Here is a 14,857-nt window from a genome sequence, read left to right as displayed (position 1 = left end):
GTGAGTGAGTGATTGGGGTTTAACGTCGTACTCAACAATTTTTCAGTCATATGACGACGATTCATGGAACGAAATGTCTTCTTTGTCCATATAAGAAAATATATTCTTAAAAAGCTTTTTCTTTTTCCACGTGAGTGTTCTAATAACTACTAATTCACACATCGTGCCATTGAGAGATCGCCTTAATTATGCAATTCTCTTGTTCTTGTCGATTTTAGTTTCCATAACAAGCTGTTCGAGCTCCGTCGGTGGTCATAGCAGTCAAGAAGTAGCAGCCATCTGTAAAACATCTGAACGACTGAAACCCACCGCGCTAACGTCTGAGAGACATTGCCCACCGTTTATATCTTCATTGCAACAATACATACCGGTGTTGGTGGAAATATAAACTAAACATTAATCAATTAATTAAAGTGTACACTTATCAGAAGGGATTTTCAGGCGTTATTGCGTTGCATGATATTGGACGCTTCTAACAAGGCATTGGTGATAACTTTAAGAATTACCTGATGTCCGTATACTACCACTACAAGATCCGGCATGTCAAGAGAACAATGGCAGCAAGGGAATCTCGAACGTTCGTTGCCTGGTGGCGAGACTGAACTCACCTCAAGAACCCCATTTACTAATAACTATTAGCCCCTTAGAGAATTGAAGCTTAATCGTTCCCACTGCAACTTAAATGTTAACTAGGACCTAGATCCATAAGGTAGCGAGTTCGAATCCAGCTCCAGCTGTGTTTTAAGTCAGATACCTTGTCGACCGTAGTCTGTTCTAGGCATCCCAGTTTCCTCCACTCATAAACCCCACCGCCGCCATTTTGCGCATTTAATTTTAGCAAGACATTCAACCAATAGCTTGAAGAAGAAAGAGTATAAATAAGCTTAACCTGAACCTTGTCTCGCACAAAAGTGCAAATGGTTTTCGGGACACTAAATTAATGGACACCTGTATCCGTAATGTTCCGTTTAAATTGTCACGTGACCAGGCTCCATATGTTTCGAGCTCTACCAGTTGTTTTTCTATCCAATAACCCGTGAAATGAGGCATACAGAGATATATCGTTGTTTTCAAGCTTCACCGGTTGCAGGTTGGCAGGATCACATCTTTGACGAATGTAAATCTCAAAACCTCACAATGCAAAAGGTGGCAAATCGGTTACAAATTACTTAATGACGTTATTGTTTGCTTTGGGTGCTGGTCCAGTTTCGTGGGACAGTCGTGGGGAAATGCATGAGCATGAGAAATAACCTCAGTTTCTTGAAAGGAAGCGTTTTTAGTAGAAAACAGTTTGGCTTCGTAAGTTGTGTGTAGCAATGATCCATGTAACACTTTTTATGTCGACTAGCAGTCTACGAAAAACCAGGGATTCGGAGCGATCAATTTAAATTGCACCCATTCAGAACTAGAAAGACATTTGTCCGCTTCTCCTTAATATTTTCTTATCACACAAGTAGATCAATCTTAAGTACCCATTGGTACAAAGACATGGTAGAATATAAATTAGTAAATATCTAACATTAGGAGGCGCGTGAATACCTTGATTTCACCCAGGCTATAGGGTAATATCTAAATTTCAAAGCCTAAGAGGCTGGAGAGGTGCGTGTCTGTTTTGTGCGAAAGTACATATCACATGGCACAGAATCCTAGTTTCAAAGGTATGATTTGAACTTGTTAATAGGCGGTGTATAACTCCCTTATACACTCGTGTATAGCTCCCATATGTACCCCCTATCACGGCTCCTGTTCTAAGGATATACAAAATAAAACACTCACAGGCAACATTGGCACCAGGATGTGTGCCAATAGGCATAGATTAGTAGTTTATTGCGAACACCACACTTTCCTACTATCTTGGAAATGAGAGCCGTTGTATATGTGAGTCATTGTTATGAATGGCATTCAACAGGAATCTATCCATCAAGCAAGTAATGGTTCAAGATAGAACTTAACCATTTATCTGCACTATTTCTTGAATAGAGTCTTAATAAAACCAGTGAAAAATTATAAGAAGATATTCAACGAAGAACCCCAAATTTGGAAAGCGTATCAAAAATGGGTCCAATAAATTATCAAAACGCTGTGGTGTTGCATCGTGGGTTGAGATGTTAAAAAATGCTATATGGTTTCAGTTATGAACCATAAACAACGATGCCATATCTTTAAATTCTTCACGTTCCCTCTTAATGGCACATTCGACATTTGTGAGCTAGGCCTGTGAACGACAGTGGGCGACTTCGAGATATTTCAATGCTTCACCCATCACTACCTCAACCTTAGGGCTTGATAAACTTTTTAAAAGATCGTTTGGTTTAAAACTACAGTTACATAAAAGGAAAGGTAACCTGAGATATGAACCCGCAAGAGACCGACTAGACGCCCTAACATTCGATGAAAAGGAGATTGGTTCTCAGGGAACATAGAACGTATAGTTTTCGCCTGATGTGTTGCGTACGCGGTGTAAAAGTAAACAGTTTGTACCTTGGTTATAGGCACACTGATGCATTTTTGGGATAGGTTTATTCACCTATTCCAAACCTTTGTTTCTTATCAGACAGACGCCTCATTGATTAAACATTATTCATGCAACCCTTGACGTCAGCAAGGCACTAACTGAATGGTGTTTTATTCGGCTCTGATATCATGTAGTAAAGGAATGTAGAAGTTTATGTATAACTAACTACCAGATTTCCTTCAGGTGAAAACGTTTAACTTACAGCAATTACACACCTTTGTCGTGCTCGGAATTTCTTCCTTGCTACTCAAGTTTGCGCTCGCCCGGTTGCGCGGACATCCGGAAATGTTCTCCGGGCGGCCTTCAGTTTCAAATGGGGTGGCAGACCGTTTGTCATCTCGGACCCCCTGTGTCTGTCGGTGAAAACAGGAAAAGGTCATTTATTTGAGTTTGGTCAGTTTAATATCTCTGGACACGTCCAGGGGAACTGTTTTCATGGCATCGATTTAAGTAACCGCCCTCGCATGTACTTGTTATCATGTGCTACCCGGTCACCAACTGCCAGGCCTTTGACCAATTTTACTAAGGTTTTAAGTCATTATAGGTGCCAGGTACCTAACAAAGGGTCACTTATTATTCTTCCGCCCATAAACATGACCACGGATTAATCAATATTTGAATCATTCTTTTCGGTCTGTCGCTTGTATACACGATTTATAAATTTGTATGTGTTTTTGTCTTCTTTGCTTGCTGTTTGTACAATTTCACTTTTAACTAGTTTAACCTGTTGTTTGTCACTCTATTAATGCACGTGACCAAAATCGCTCTTTACTGACAACGGAATTTTGCATACTCTAATTCCTAGTCCGGTCAATTGTGTTTATTCGTAACCATGTCTGCACCACCTTTCCTTCCAATATTTACAAAGCCTCGTTGTCGATCTGTGAAGCATCGCTCTTTACTGACAACGGAATTATGCATACTCTAATTCCTAGTCCGGTCAATTGTGTTTATTCGTAACCATGTCTGCACCACGTTACCTTCCAATATTTACAAAGCCTCCTTGTTGATCTGTGAAGCATCGTAGAAATTATAAGCCTACTTTTTCTTCCAATAGTCACGCACTTTTCCATACAGCGCATGCTCTAGAGAATGACAACTCTCATCTTTAGGGACCGGCCCGGATAGCACAGTTGGTGCATCCGCTTCGGGACCGGTAGATCCAGGATCAATCCTTGGTCGAGTCACACCTAAGACTTTAAAAGAGGAAGTTGTAACTTCCTCGCTTGGCGTTCAGCATGAAGGGGATAGTGCAACGACTGGTTGACCCGTATCAGTATAATGGCTCGGGCGGGGCGGCTTACTTGCCTTCGGTAAGTCGTCTCAGTGATGCAGCACTAAATAAAAGAGCGGTGGAAATCCGTCCTGCAACAAGGAGGCACATTACACGTGCATGCACCCTAATGATTCCTTCGTCGTCATATGACTGAAAAATTGTTGAGTACGACGTTAAACCCCAAGCACTCACTCACTGACTCATCTTTAGGAAAAAAGTACACTGATAAATGTTTGACGATTTGTCTTGAGGTTGGTGCCCTCAATCGTTATCATATCGCTGTATATTGCCAAAATAAGAATTTTATTTTACAAACATACACCGTAGGCTACGTAGCTAGTAATTCAGCCTGCATTTGGTTCTGTTAAACTGTTTACAGTTTCACACGTACATATAGGATTTGTGCTATTCAGCTTTTTTCTTTCATTTCTTGTCTTCGTACAATCTCGTTTCAAGGGAGGAAACTCATGTTTTTTATTTAATAGTCAAATAGCACGGATTAACTCCCTTATTTGTGGACAGTATCCGATTATTGCATATCGTTTATTTATTTTTTGTTTTGTTTGTTTGTTTGTTTGTTTGATTGTTTTTTTCGCGTTGTCTAACGACTATTCCTTGTTCCCGTTGCAAGTTGGATACTTTCAACCATAGGTCACCTTCAGCAGGACTGTCGACAACAATTGTTCTTCCAGTAAAAAAACAGTGGTTAAGTTTGTTAGTAAATTACCAAAGGTCCGTCACGTAGTCGGAGGTCTTTCGCTTAATTATGACGAGTTCATTCAAACTCAAGTGTTTTATGTACCTGAGAACAGGCACTGTGTTCTCCGTAGTGCCCAGTGTACTTTCTGGTACGTTATGGTGACAACTAAATGTGAAAGCTGGGCTGCTGACGGGCATCTGTTCTATTGTGTTTCTGCACGGTTTGCCCTCCTCGCTTGGATTCTTGCACTGTCTGTGTGCTCTCATTGTTGGTGTGTTTTCTATTAAAATTGATGAGGCGATGGACCCAGGGTGAATCCTGGGTTGGGCACCTATCCACACCTAAGACCTTAAAAGAGGAAGTTGTAACTTCTTCGCTTGGCTTGAAGGGCATAGTGAAATGACTGGTTTAGCCGTAGCAGTATAAAGGCCAGGGCGGAGCGGATTATTTGCCTTCGGTAAGGCGTCTCATTGAAGCAGCACTAGATAGAAGAGCGGTGGAAATCCGTCCTGCAACAAGGAGGCACATTAAAGATTTCTTCGTCGTCTTATGACTAAAAAATGTTTAAGTGTGACGTTAAACCCTAAGCAGTCACTCACTTTTAAAACTGATTAATATTAGAAATACATAAATAAATAAATTTCCTTCTGACTAATATGACACTTCATTCTCCTGTACTCAATCCAGTGTGACTGGCCACTGGGACAATGTTAACACAACACGACACAGACAAGTTATAAGAGAAAAATATTTCTTTTTGTTGTTGAACCCTAAGCTTGGATGTCACCTGAGTGCCCTGGGTACAGGTGAAAGTCGGATCCTTTATCTACATGGTTTACTAGGAAGGGCTCGCACTGGTCTTTTTCGCCACACTACTCCTTTCCCATACTCCTTACAGCGCATGTACTGCTCTCTGTGTGCGCTTGAAATTATTACCACCACTAGACAAGTTTGACCTTAGGGACCTGTGCAACACATATAGGCTTGTCATAGGCTTAGTCTCACCACTGGTATTCTAGCGAGGAAATATTTAATGAACATTCATATACAAATATGTTTCACATGTTGGCTAGAATGATCTTGTGAATACTTTGGATGAGGAGAATACAAGTGTATGTTGTATAAGTATAACCAACGACTGGGGCAGACTTTTAGTGCTTTCTGACATCACTTCCTGCCTCATCACAAAATTTGCCGGTGGTAGCAGTGATGTAACGCGAACGCAGAGAGTGGCGCATGCGCTGTAACGTGTATGACTATTTCCATGTTCTGCCATTTTCTTGTCACATTGCATCAAGTGTGCGTCGCGGCACGTTTGTCTATAAATAGAATTGTCTTCTCACAGGTTCTGCCCGGTTTTACCCCGACCTAAATCCTGGCCGCTGTCAGTAAGTGAAATATTCTGAATCAAAGAATATTGAACTTATTCTTTGATCAATGGAAGGTCGTTCTCAGACCCCCGAGAGGATGTCTCATGTTTTTTTTTTATTTAGGTAAGTACCAGGCTACAGTATTAAATGAAGCTGTGAATCATTACTCTAGATGTAAGACGATATTTGAGATCGGGTTATGAAGTTTTATCTCATTTTGTGACGTTTTTGCCTCCTAAGAAAAAGTCCCTTTAAACAAAGTTACCAAGTCTTAATTTGATAAATCAATCACATTTATTAAATCTTACCACATATTATTAATTAGCTGGTAAACACACATCCCGTTATTAATTTAATCCTATAGTGCAATGACATAAAAGTCGTTCAGTTATGAACCAACAAGAAAATTAATACGGCTGAAATTCCTTTGAGTCAGTCAGCACGTAAAGACAAAATAGTGAACACGTATGATACCTAACAATAGACGCAGTCTGATTATTTCACAGATACCAATTTCAAGTTCCTCACAATCCCTGCGTTCATACCCTCTGTTCGGTTACGGGAGTAATGCTGAAATGTTATAGCAATATTTATTTATTTATTTGGTTGGAGATTCACGCCGTACTTAAGAACATGTCACTTAAACGATGGCGGCCAGAATTATGGTGGGAGGAAATTCGGCATGGCCATATGTAAAAAACCCACGACCACCCGCATGCTGCTGGTAGACCTTCCCACGTTCCACTGGAGAGGAAAGTGACATGAATACAGAGCGATCGCATTGGTGAGAGGCGTTTGGGTTATTATGCTGTACTAGCACGTTACATGTAACCACAAGGATGCTTTTAAACTGTACAAATATCAAAACGCAGAACCAGTCTGGACATTATTAATTTGTAAACATAAATAAGTAAAGAACCCTAACAAACTACACATAATACCATGGGAACCAATAATCGATATAAAACTGGGCATACATACACAAGTTATGTCAAGATAAAATAAATGATGTAGTATTTAAGGTGAACATACAGTAAATTGCGATTATGGTAATTGTCCGCATAAAGCAAATGACTGATAGACGACATTATATCGGCATGATACTGTACTGAATGCACACAGTGTTTCAGAAAGAGTTTGCAGGAGCGGGAGCCGGCGTTAATACTAAATACATTGTACAATCTAACAAATGTATGAGATTATCAAGTTCACGACACACGTTTATTACGTAATATCAGATTTCTCTGAAATACAAGTTTTAAAACCGCCAGTTTTGCGTGTACATTAGCTAAGGCATGGTTTCAATTCAGATTTACATGACATTTTTCTAATAGAGAGCGCGTGGAAATCAGATGCATGATGGAACTGTTCCAAACAAATATACAATGGTCGGTTAATTCTTCGCTTTGATGTCCAATCTTGTTTATTTGCTAATGTACTACCCAGAATTGCACATTCGACAAGCCAAAAAAGTGACATAAATGCCATTGATTTGCCACTCCATAATGCTTTTCAGACTGGGTAATTTAGAATGGCGCGCATCCTAAATGGTCGGCATCTGGCTTGCTTTCGGACAAAGTAGAACGAAAACACCGGCCATCTTTTCTGCCTTCTGAAACTCACTGATTCAGTGTATACAAAAAAAATGGCACATTGTCTTTATCGCCGTAAGCGGGTCCGCCCATTGTCTAATACAGGCCAATCCTGTCACGGCTATAAGGCATTAGAGCCATGCGACAGTCAGGACACCATTCATGCATGCACTGATCTCAGAAACACGCCATGCCTAGACATTCCTTTTCCCCAACTCTCTGGCTGCTACATACATGTACTGTGGACTGTGCACCGCCAGAAACCTCAAATACTATCACCGTTTTACCGCCTCATAAAGCTCTGAACAAAATCAATGGGCAATGGGAAAATGATTGTAGAGTTTTTCTCCGCAGAGATAGCAGTCAGCGTCTGGAGATAACGGAGCTGCAAAGCTAGTTGAGACTCGGAAATGACGTCAGCCGCTTCCTTGAGAGCACGTGATGCTTTGTGTTCGCCTTCTGCTGCCAGCACCTAGTGAATGAATCGAACAACATTTAGGTCGTGAATCTGACATTTATGGTGATGTTTTGATGAGCATGGCCATGGATTTGCCGGTGATGGTGATGTTAATGAATGCTTATAATGATGATGTTAATGGTTACAACGATGATTATAACATCGATGAGTGACAGTTGCGTAATTACAAACCTGTGTGAATTCTTTTTTATAAATTGTTTCAGACATGAAATATCTAAAAAGCTGAAAACTATGATGTCATATAATTAATTTCTGAGGGTATTATATGGCCTAAGGACATGGGGGATTGTACTTGTTGTAATTCATGTGTGTTTTTTTAATATCACGCTTGGCAACATTGGTTAAACTCATTCCCATCAACCAGCCACACACTTTAATTACACCACAGATTCCTTTGTGTGATTATATCACTATTTATTTAATGATTTTGGATTTTAAAACTACCGCACACCAGCATAGTCTATGCCATTCAGTCTACCGAATATCCTTTATTCTTACATTCAAGGGATCCATGAATCCATGTTTCAATCTGTACCTGGCCAAAATCTTTACCTCTAGCTCAGTAGTCATTCAAAGTTTAGTTAAACATGTAATAATAATCTAAATATATTGGGAGCTCAGGTTGTCAAACTTGTCTTACAACAGTAACATCTGTTCTAAGGTTCTTTTTTTCTCAAAATGCCCCCATTTTGCAAGGAATTTTTAATAATCATTCTGTACACAGTACACTGGATACTTTCTCCGGATCTTAATTCGTGCTTGTTTTATACTGTAAAACATGTTTTATCCCAAATGTAATTATTGTCAAATATCTACTGTTCATTGCCTAATAACAGTGACATTACCCTAGTAGTATTCTTGTTTATTTCTCACAGAATAAATAAAGCGTAAAAATAAATTACGTTTAGTTTACCTTTGCTCGCGCATCTCTGGAGGCTTCCGCTTCCGCTGCCATGGCTCGTTGTAACTCAAAGGGTAGACGAACATCTTTCCTGCATGAACATACGAATTTAGACAGTGATATTAGTATATAAAAGTGTTTGGAATTTAGAAACAACACTGTAATTTCAACAGTTGTACTTCAACGATATAACGGACAGGAATTGATGCTTTTAGATGTCTGTATGCAGGGACAGTACAGGTTTGCTTCTACTATCCCTTTAAAATGTACCGTAAACGTTCAGTACTTAATGTACTTGAGAACATGAATAGATCCACAATACAACCTGTGGTACTTGAACATAGAGTGTTGTATCTACACAGTAAAATACTCAAGAGTCCATCGTCTCTCGGACCAGGATTACGTAAACTGCACTTTGAAGTATTTATGCTTATATGACTGAACACGTTGAAGTACTCAAACAACATCAAGTCACACCTTTATTTTGAAGCAAAAATATAAGCATAGCATTTGTCTATACACTTGGGGCAACGATAAGGCTGCAATATTGCACTTCATTCGCATAATTGTTTTTACTTAATTCATCTTTGTTTAAAACATTATTCAAGTATGTTTCACTTACATGAGGGTCATCAGGTTTATGGGTGGAGGTAAACAGAGCACCCTGAGTATACTGCCCATCTACCTGACAAACCTCTTAAATTAAAACCACACTTAAAGCAACGAGACTAACACGCGGCCGTTGGTCTGATCGTCCCAATGAGTCAGTGCTTTAACAATCTGAACGACACCCCCTCCCCCTATTATCGCTACACCCTCGGATGCACACATCTCCGGAATTTTACATCCTGGAATGTCCAGGTCTTCACTTTCCCTACACACCGGAATACTCACACCTCAGCTACCTCCACAGGTCAGGATAAACGTTGGAATAATAATATGCACATCTTAACTATCTCTATATCTTCTGATATCGAGAAGTCCACTAGTTTTACATGGAATACTTACCACACTACCAGCAAGTCTAAACGTTGGGTATGACGCAGTTCCTCTATCTCCATACACCAGGGGATTTACTTATCTTCAATTTGTTTTACACTGGACATAGTTCACCACTTCACACATGGGATTACTTAAACCTCCATTACACCTAAAACCTAACAATGTTCCACTCCAGTCCTGTATACACATTATTACTATACAGGTTATTTAATAATGGTACCGCCATTTTCTGTACAGTCTGCATCACCTATACCTCCAAATTCCTTACTCGCTGGAAACCTTACATTTTCCATATCAGTGCTACCTGTATTTGAATACTTACACTTCAACTCTTTCAATTTTCACACCCCACTGATCAGTGGCATTGTCCAGATTTTCCTTGAATCAGAACAAACAGTTAGCATATACAGGTGTTAATACTGATCAACTTGTACAGAAATCATCGGTCTAATGAAGCTATTAAAAGTGCAATAATTGGCGACTTAACAGTATACAATGTACTTATTTCGTACTGCGAATTCTGACCATAATATAATAAAATGAGTTATTTACCTATTTCACGGCTATGCATAGGCTCAGGGGGTCTATTATCTGCCTCGTGTAGAATATACAGTCTACTTATATCCCATAAACATGTCCTAAGCAAGCAGAGTGCCTCTAATTAACTTATTCCTCATGCATTGCGCCAAGGACATGTATATGTGATATCAGGATTGGGCGCCTCCTATAACACCTTATGTGTGATTATTCAGATATACGGTCTCAGGTATTAAATATAGCAATTCACTCAAATACTCATACACTTTAACAAATGCAAAAATCATCTTTTACTGAGGCGGAAGCAAACCCGGCTTAAAAATATCTACGTCTCTCATTGGTTTATTAGGTTGTGTCAAAAAGTGTTTACCCTACGGACAACTGGACACTGGTGTGAAACCATTGCAGTAGCCAATCAAAACAGATGCCTCTACCGACGTGATGGTCCCCAACGAGATAACATCGAGGTTGTGGAGACCGTACCTGCATTGAGCAGCTGATGGTCTCTCGTTCCGATAAGATCTCTGACAGGGTTCTGGTACCAAGGATGTTCCGTAGCGTGGTCTGGGAAAGAAGCTGAGAGGCTCGGTTGACATTGATGACGTTGGTGATAGAGATGATGGGATCCACGATTCTATAATACACCACAGCGTCCACAGCCACCGTCACCGAGTCTTTAGTCAGCACCTAGGAGATAAAAACGGTGTTTCCTCGTAGTGTACTACATAGCGCCACATCTTAGTAATGGTCTTAATAACTTGAAACTGTGGGCCTCTGTGGCTCATTTGGTTAGCGCGCTAGTCCAGTGTAATGGCCCAGAAGCCGCTTACCAATGCGGTGGGGTTGAGTTCAAGTCTAACTCATGCTGGGTTCTTCTCTGGCCGTACGTGGGAAGGTCTTTCAGCAAACTGCGGATGGTCCATGGGTTCATTCACACTGTCGTATAGCTTGCGTAATGGAATGTTTCAGATTTCTAGCTGGAGAACTTAGGATATAACGGCAAAAACGGGGAAAATATTAAGTTTCAGACAATATACTGCCTTCCCATTAGTGCCGTAGAGACTTCCACATCGCACTGTCAACGGTACTACCGGTAAAAATGCAAACACCGTCTGCCAAGGATTGGGATCGACCCGTTAGTCGTGAGCTATATGACCTATACTTGTGTTTGTTACCACTGAGCCAACGTCAGATTCATTATATTATATCACCTGCTTTGTAATATAACATACTGATATATGCGTCAATATATGTTCTAATTAATTACTTGGCACGTGGGTCTGTTGTTTCCTCCTCTTTTTACTAAATAATCCCATTTTGCAAAAATTTCGTATCACAACGAGCACCAAACTATTACAGGGTATCATGATGGCTGCATAAAGATAACGGCCGCTTTCTGTAACTGGGGCCGATTCCAAAAAAGCCATTTCTGACTTAAGTGAAAATTTACAATGTAGTCTTAAAGCTTATTTTTAGGGATGATTAAAATGTTGTGGATCTTATCGATCTTATCTCAAAACAAAAGTGTGTACATTTCAGCATCCAGTACCAAAAACTGAGCATTGTGAAAAGGTTTTAATTTTTGACTTTGCTCACAAACGTCTTTGTGGAAACGTCCTTGGGTTTGTTTCTCAAAACGCGCTTAGCGCTAAGTGCACGTATCTTCCATGGCGGCCATTACTGTAGGAATTACATCAAAATGGTGGTTACGTGAACGTGGGACAAAAAATGGGACAAAAGCAGTATTGATGCTCATTTGATTGCTTACCTCTTGTGGAGGAACGTCAAAGGAGACAGTGCGAAGGTCAACCTTGGTGCAAGAGTCGATGAAGGGCACGATGAAAAACAAACCTGATGAACAACATGAGACAAATCATGCAATTAATCGGTTTAGTGGCTGATTACTCGTTTGGTCGATTGATCATTTGATTGGTGTCTGCAGAAGGTCTCAAAAAGTTTTCACCTAAATGAAGGCAGTCAGGTTTTGAGTATCAGGTGTAAGCCACCACTCTTGACAGGTAACTGACAAACCGTATTTCATGCAGCAGCAAGAGAGGCATTCGGTCTCATTTGTGAAGAGCCCGAATGTGGCAAGAATCACAAGCGCCTCCCCTTGTTGTTGAATGTCTTCCTTAGTGTAGCATTACTGCACCGTACAACAACGACGTGTGTACAACAGCTAGAATACAGGCTACAAGGGTAGGCGCCTGTGCAAGAGCCTAGCACCTTAAAGTAAAAGGAAGCTAAAATATGAAGAAAGGTTTATCATATAGACAACTGAAAATTATGCGTAAAAATACTTTCGTTTATATATTCAGATTTGAAGGCATTCAAATATATGAATACTACAGTGGGTTTTATGAGCCATATTGACGGTATCAGGAACTGATGTCACATCACCTTTTATTCTGATGTTCACCATAAGGAAGACATTTTTGGAAGCATTATTTCAGTAATCCTTTACATGTAGGTAAAAACGAGTTATTCCAACATCCAGTGACATGATTAAAACTGGAAAAACTCCCCGTGTTGCCAGAGTTCTTAAACTCTGATAGTATGGTCCATAAAACCCACCTTAGAATTCAAATGTTTGAACATCTTTAACTCACTTCACAAAAATCTAAAAAAATAAATGAAAGTGTATTTATGCATATTTTTAAATGGTGTATTCAGTGATGACTACTTTGATCTTTAGAGGTTTTTCCCTTTAACCATTTGCCCCCAACGAGGTAAATATTTGCAGTCGATTTGCTTTTCAAAGGGAACGGAAAAGACTAATTTGCTTAACCTGGTTCTTCATTAAACATATTAAAAGTGGAAGAAGCTATGATAACACAGGGAATAGCGTAAATATAACACAATGTGTTATTGGTCAATGCGATGTTTCCAGGCTTATACATTCCCACACACTTTCAGAGGCAAATGTAAATATTGACAACATTTTCTCCTATTGAAATGGTACAACAAAGTTGTATACTATAAAATTGCGTCACGCTGTAAAACATCATCAAATGCTGTACTGCTTAATGATTGTTTGCATATTAGTTTTACGATAATTTAATACTGATAATGTAAAATACGTTACGAATGTGCAGGACACAACATTTAAAGGTGTTAATCTGACATGTACGATAGCGTTCGACTGCAACGGGGAACGGGGTTCTTTTAACAATACAAAAGCTTGCCCCCCTCCACCACCGTCAAAATAATGTAAGGAAGTTATGGATGACATACGCAATGTAGTAAGGGTCTATGCGGGATGTAAATGCCATGCAGGAACGAAACGTTAACTGTTTGTAGAACTCTTCACATATTTTATCCTTCTTTCCTCAGCGAATGGCGATGTCACTCAAAAACTCAGAGTTTCAGAGATTATAATTGGACACACATAACTCCACGAATGATTAAATTTAGAACGTAGAAGATCATCTTACCTGGGCCTCGTGGTCCACTGGAAGTGAGTCTGCCCAAGCGGAAAATGACGGCCCTCTCGTACTCTTGAACAACCTGGAGAGAAAAGAGAGAGCGTCAAACGATACGAATGAGAACCCTTATTTATTTGTTTCTGTATAGGTGAGTGGAGGAAACTGGACCGCCCAGAGTAAATAACACTAAAAAAGGAGAGCTCCTAACATTAAGCCACACCTGAACCAACGAGATCGGGGTTCGAACCTGCGGTTTCACATGGCCGATAAGTTTTACTGACGCCATGCTTTCGGCTTATATATCACTATGACATGAAGTGTGGACTAGTATCATTTTAGGTGTAAAATTATTAAGTTTTGTAATTAAGCCTCAGCCTCAGATGCCTGTAACGGGATTCAAGATAAAAGTTCTTAAAAAATGATCCTCATTCAATATTCACAGAATTCAGCATGGTACAAACTGATTTTTAAGTTTTATGGTAAATTAAAATAGTCATGTCAGAAAAACCCATAAATAAATAAAAGCAAGAAAAAAATTTCTGAAGTATATTTCAAATCTCGAAATAGTCCCTCTAATTTATGGACGATTTTTAGACATATTTCACAATTGAGAGTTTTAATCGTAGTTCAGAGACACAGATAAAAGTTACCATCTACAACGAAGACGCAGAAAAGCATTGCGACGTTACCTTCATGCACAGGCACAAGGAGAAGGGGAATGTCAAGGCCACGATAACGACAGAGAGTGCCCAGAGAAGGTATACACATAGCGTGGCACCGCCCCCTTCAGTCTCCACCGTCTCGGGATCTGAAAGCCAAAATAACATAAATTAATTAGTGCTGTTGATTACATTTTTCGTTAAAAGCACATTAATTTTTTTTCATGTATACGATGACGAACAGTTTTATGTGTAGAGGAAATTGAAGCGTCTTGGATTAACCACCAGCGTTTTACAAGTTACTAAGGTACTTTTCTCCAAAGTGTAGATATGTGCATGCACACACCATTGGTGAAGGGAAAAAGGCTGTGCTCACCGAACGTTAAACTGCTTTCTTCGTCT

The 14,857-nt window shown here is 39.8% G+C and overlaps 1 protein-coding gene across 1 annotated transcript; it reads right to left on the bottom strand.

Annotated features, from left to right (window-relative positions):
- Positions 1 to 7,650: 7,650 nt before the first annotated feature.
- On the bottom strand, positions 7,651 to 14,562 carry LOC135480127 (band 7 protein AGAP004871-like). Its single transcript, XM_064759889.1, has 7 exons — positions 14,486 to 14,562; positions 13,806 to 13,878; positions 12,140 to 12,222; positions 10,855 to 11,058; positions 10,157 to 10,212; positions 8,845 to 8,923; positions 7,651 to 7,925 (listed from the first exon to the last, which is right to left on the bottom strand). Exons 1-7 carry the CDS (start codon positions 14,489 to 14,491, stop codon positions 7,737 to 7,739), a joined length of 690 nt encoding a protein of 229 aa, XP_064615959.1. The 5' UTR covers positions 14,492 to 14,562; the 3' UTR covers positions 7,651 to 7,736.
- Positions 14,563 to 14,857: the final 295 nt, after the last annotated feature.

Source organism: Liolophura sinensis, chromosome 13 (genome assembly GCF_032854445.1).
Source record: "Liolophura sinensis isolate JHLJ2023 chromosome 13, CUHK_Ljap_v2, whole genome shotgun sequence".
Lineage (NCBI taxonomy): Eukaryota > Metazoa > Mollusca > Polyplacophora > Chitonida > Chitonidae > Liolophura > Liolophura sinensis.
Note: the sequence above shows the minus strand (reverse complement) of the source record. Positions and strands in the feature narration are given on the sequence as shown.

What these genes read in the sequence shown, in the direction of transcription:
- LOC135480127 (XM_064759889.1), bottom strand. An exon ending in CAGTGGACCACGAGGCCCAG is followed by an intron (nt 12,223 to 13,805) that starts GTAAGATGATCT and finishes GTTGTTCATCAG; the next exon opens with GTTTGTTTTTCATCGTGCCC. An exon ending in TTGACGTTCCTCCACAAGAG is followed by an intron (nt 11,059 to 12,139) that starts GTAAGCAATCAA and finishes TTTATCTCCTAG; the next exon opens with GTGCTGACTAAAGACTCGGT.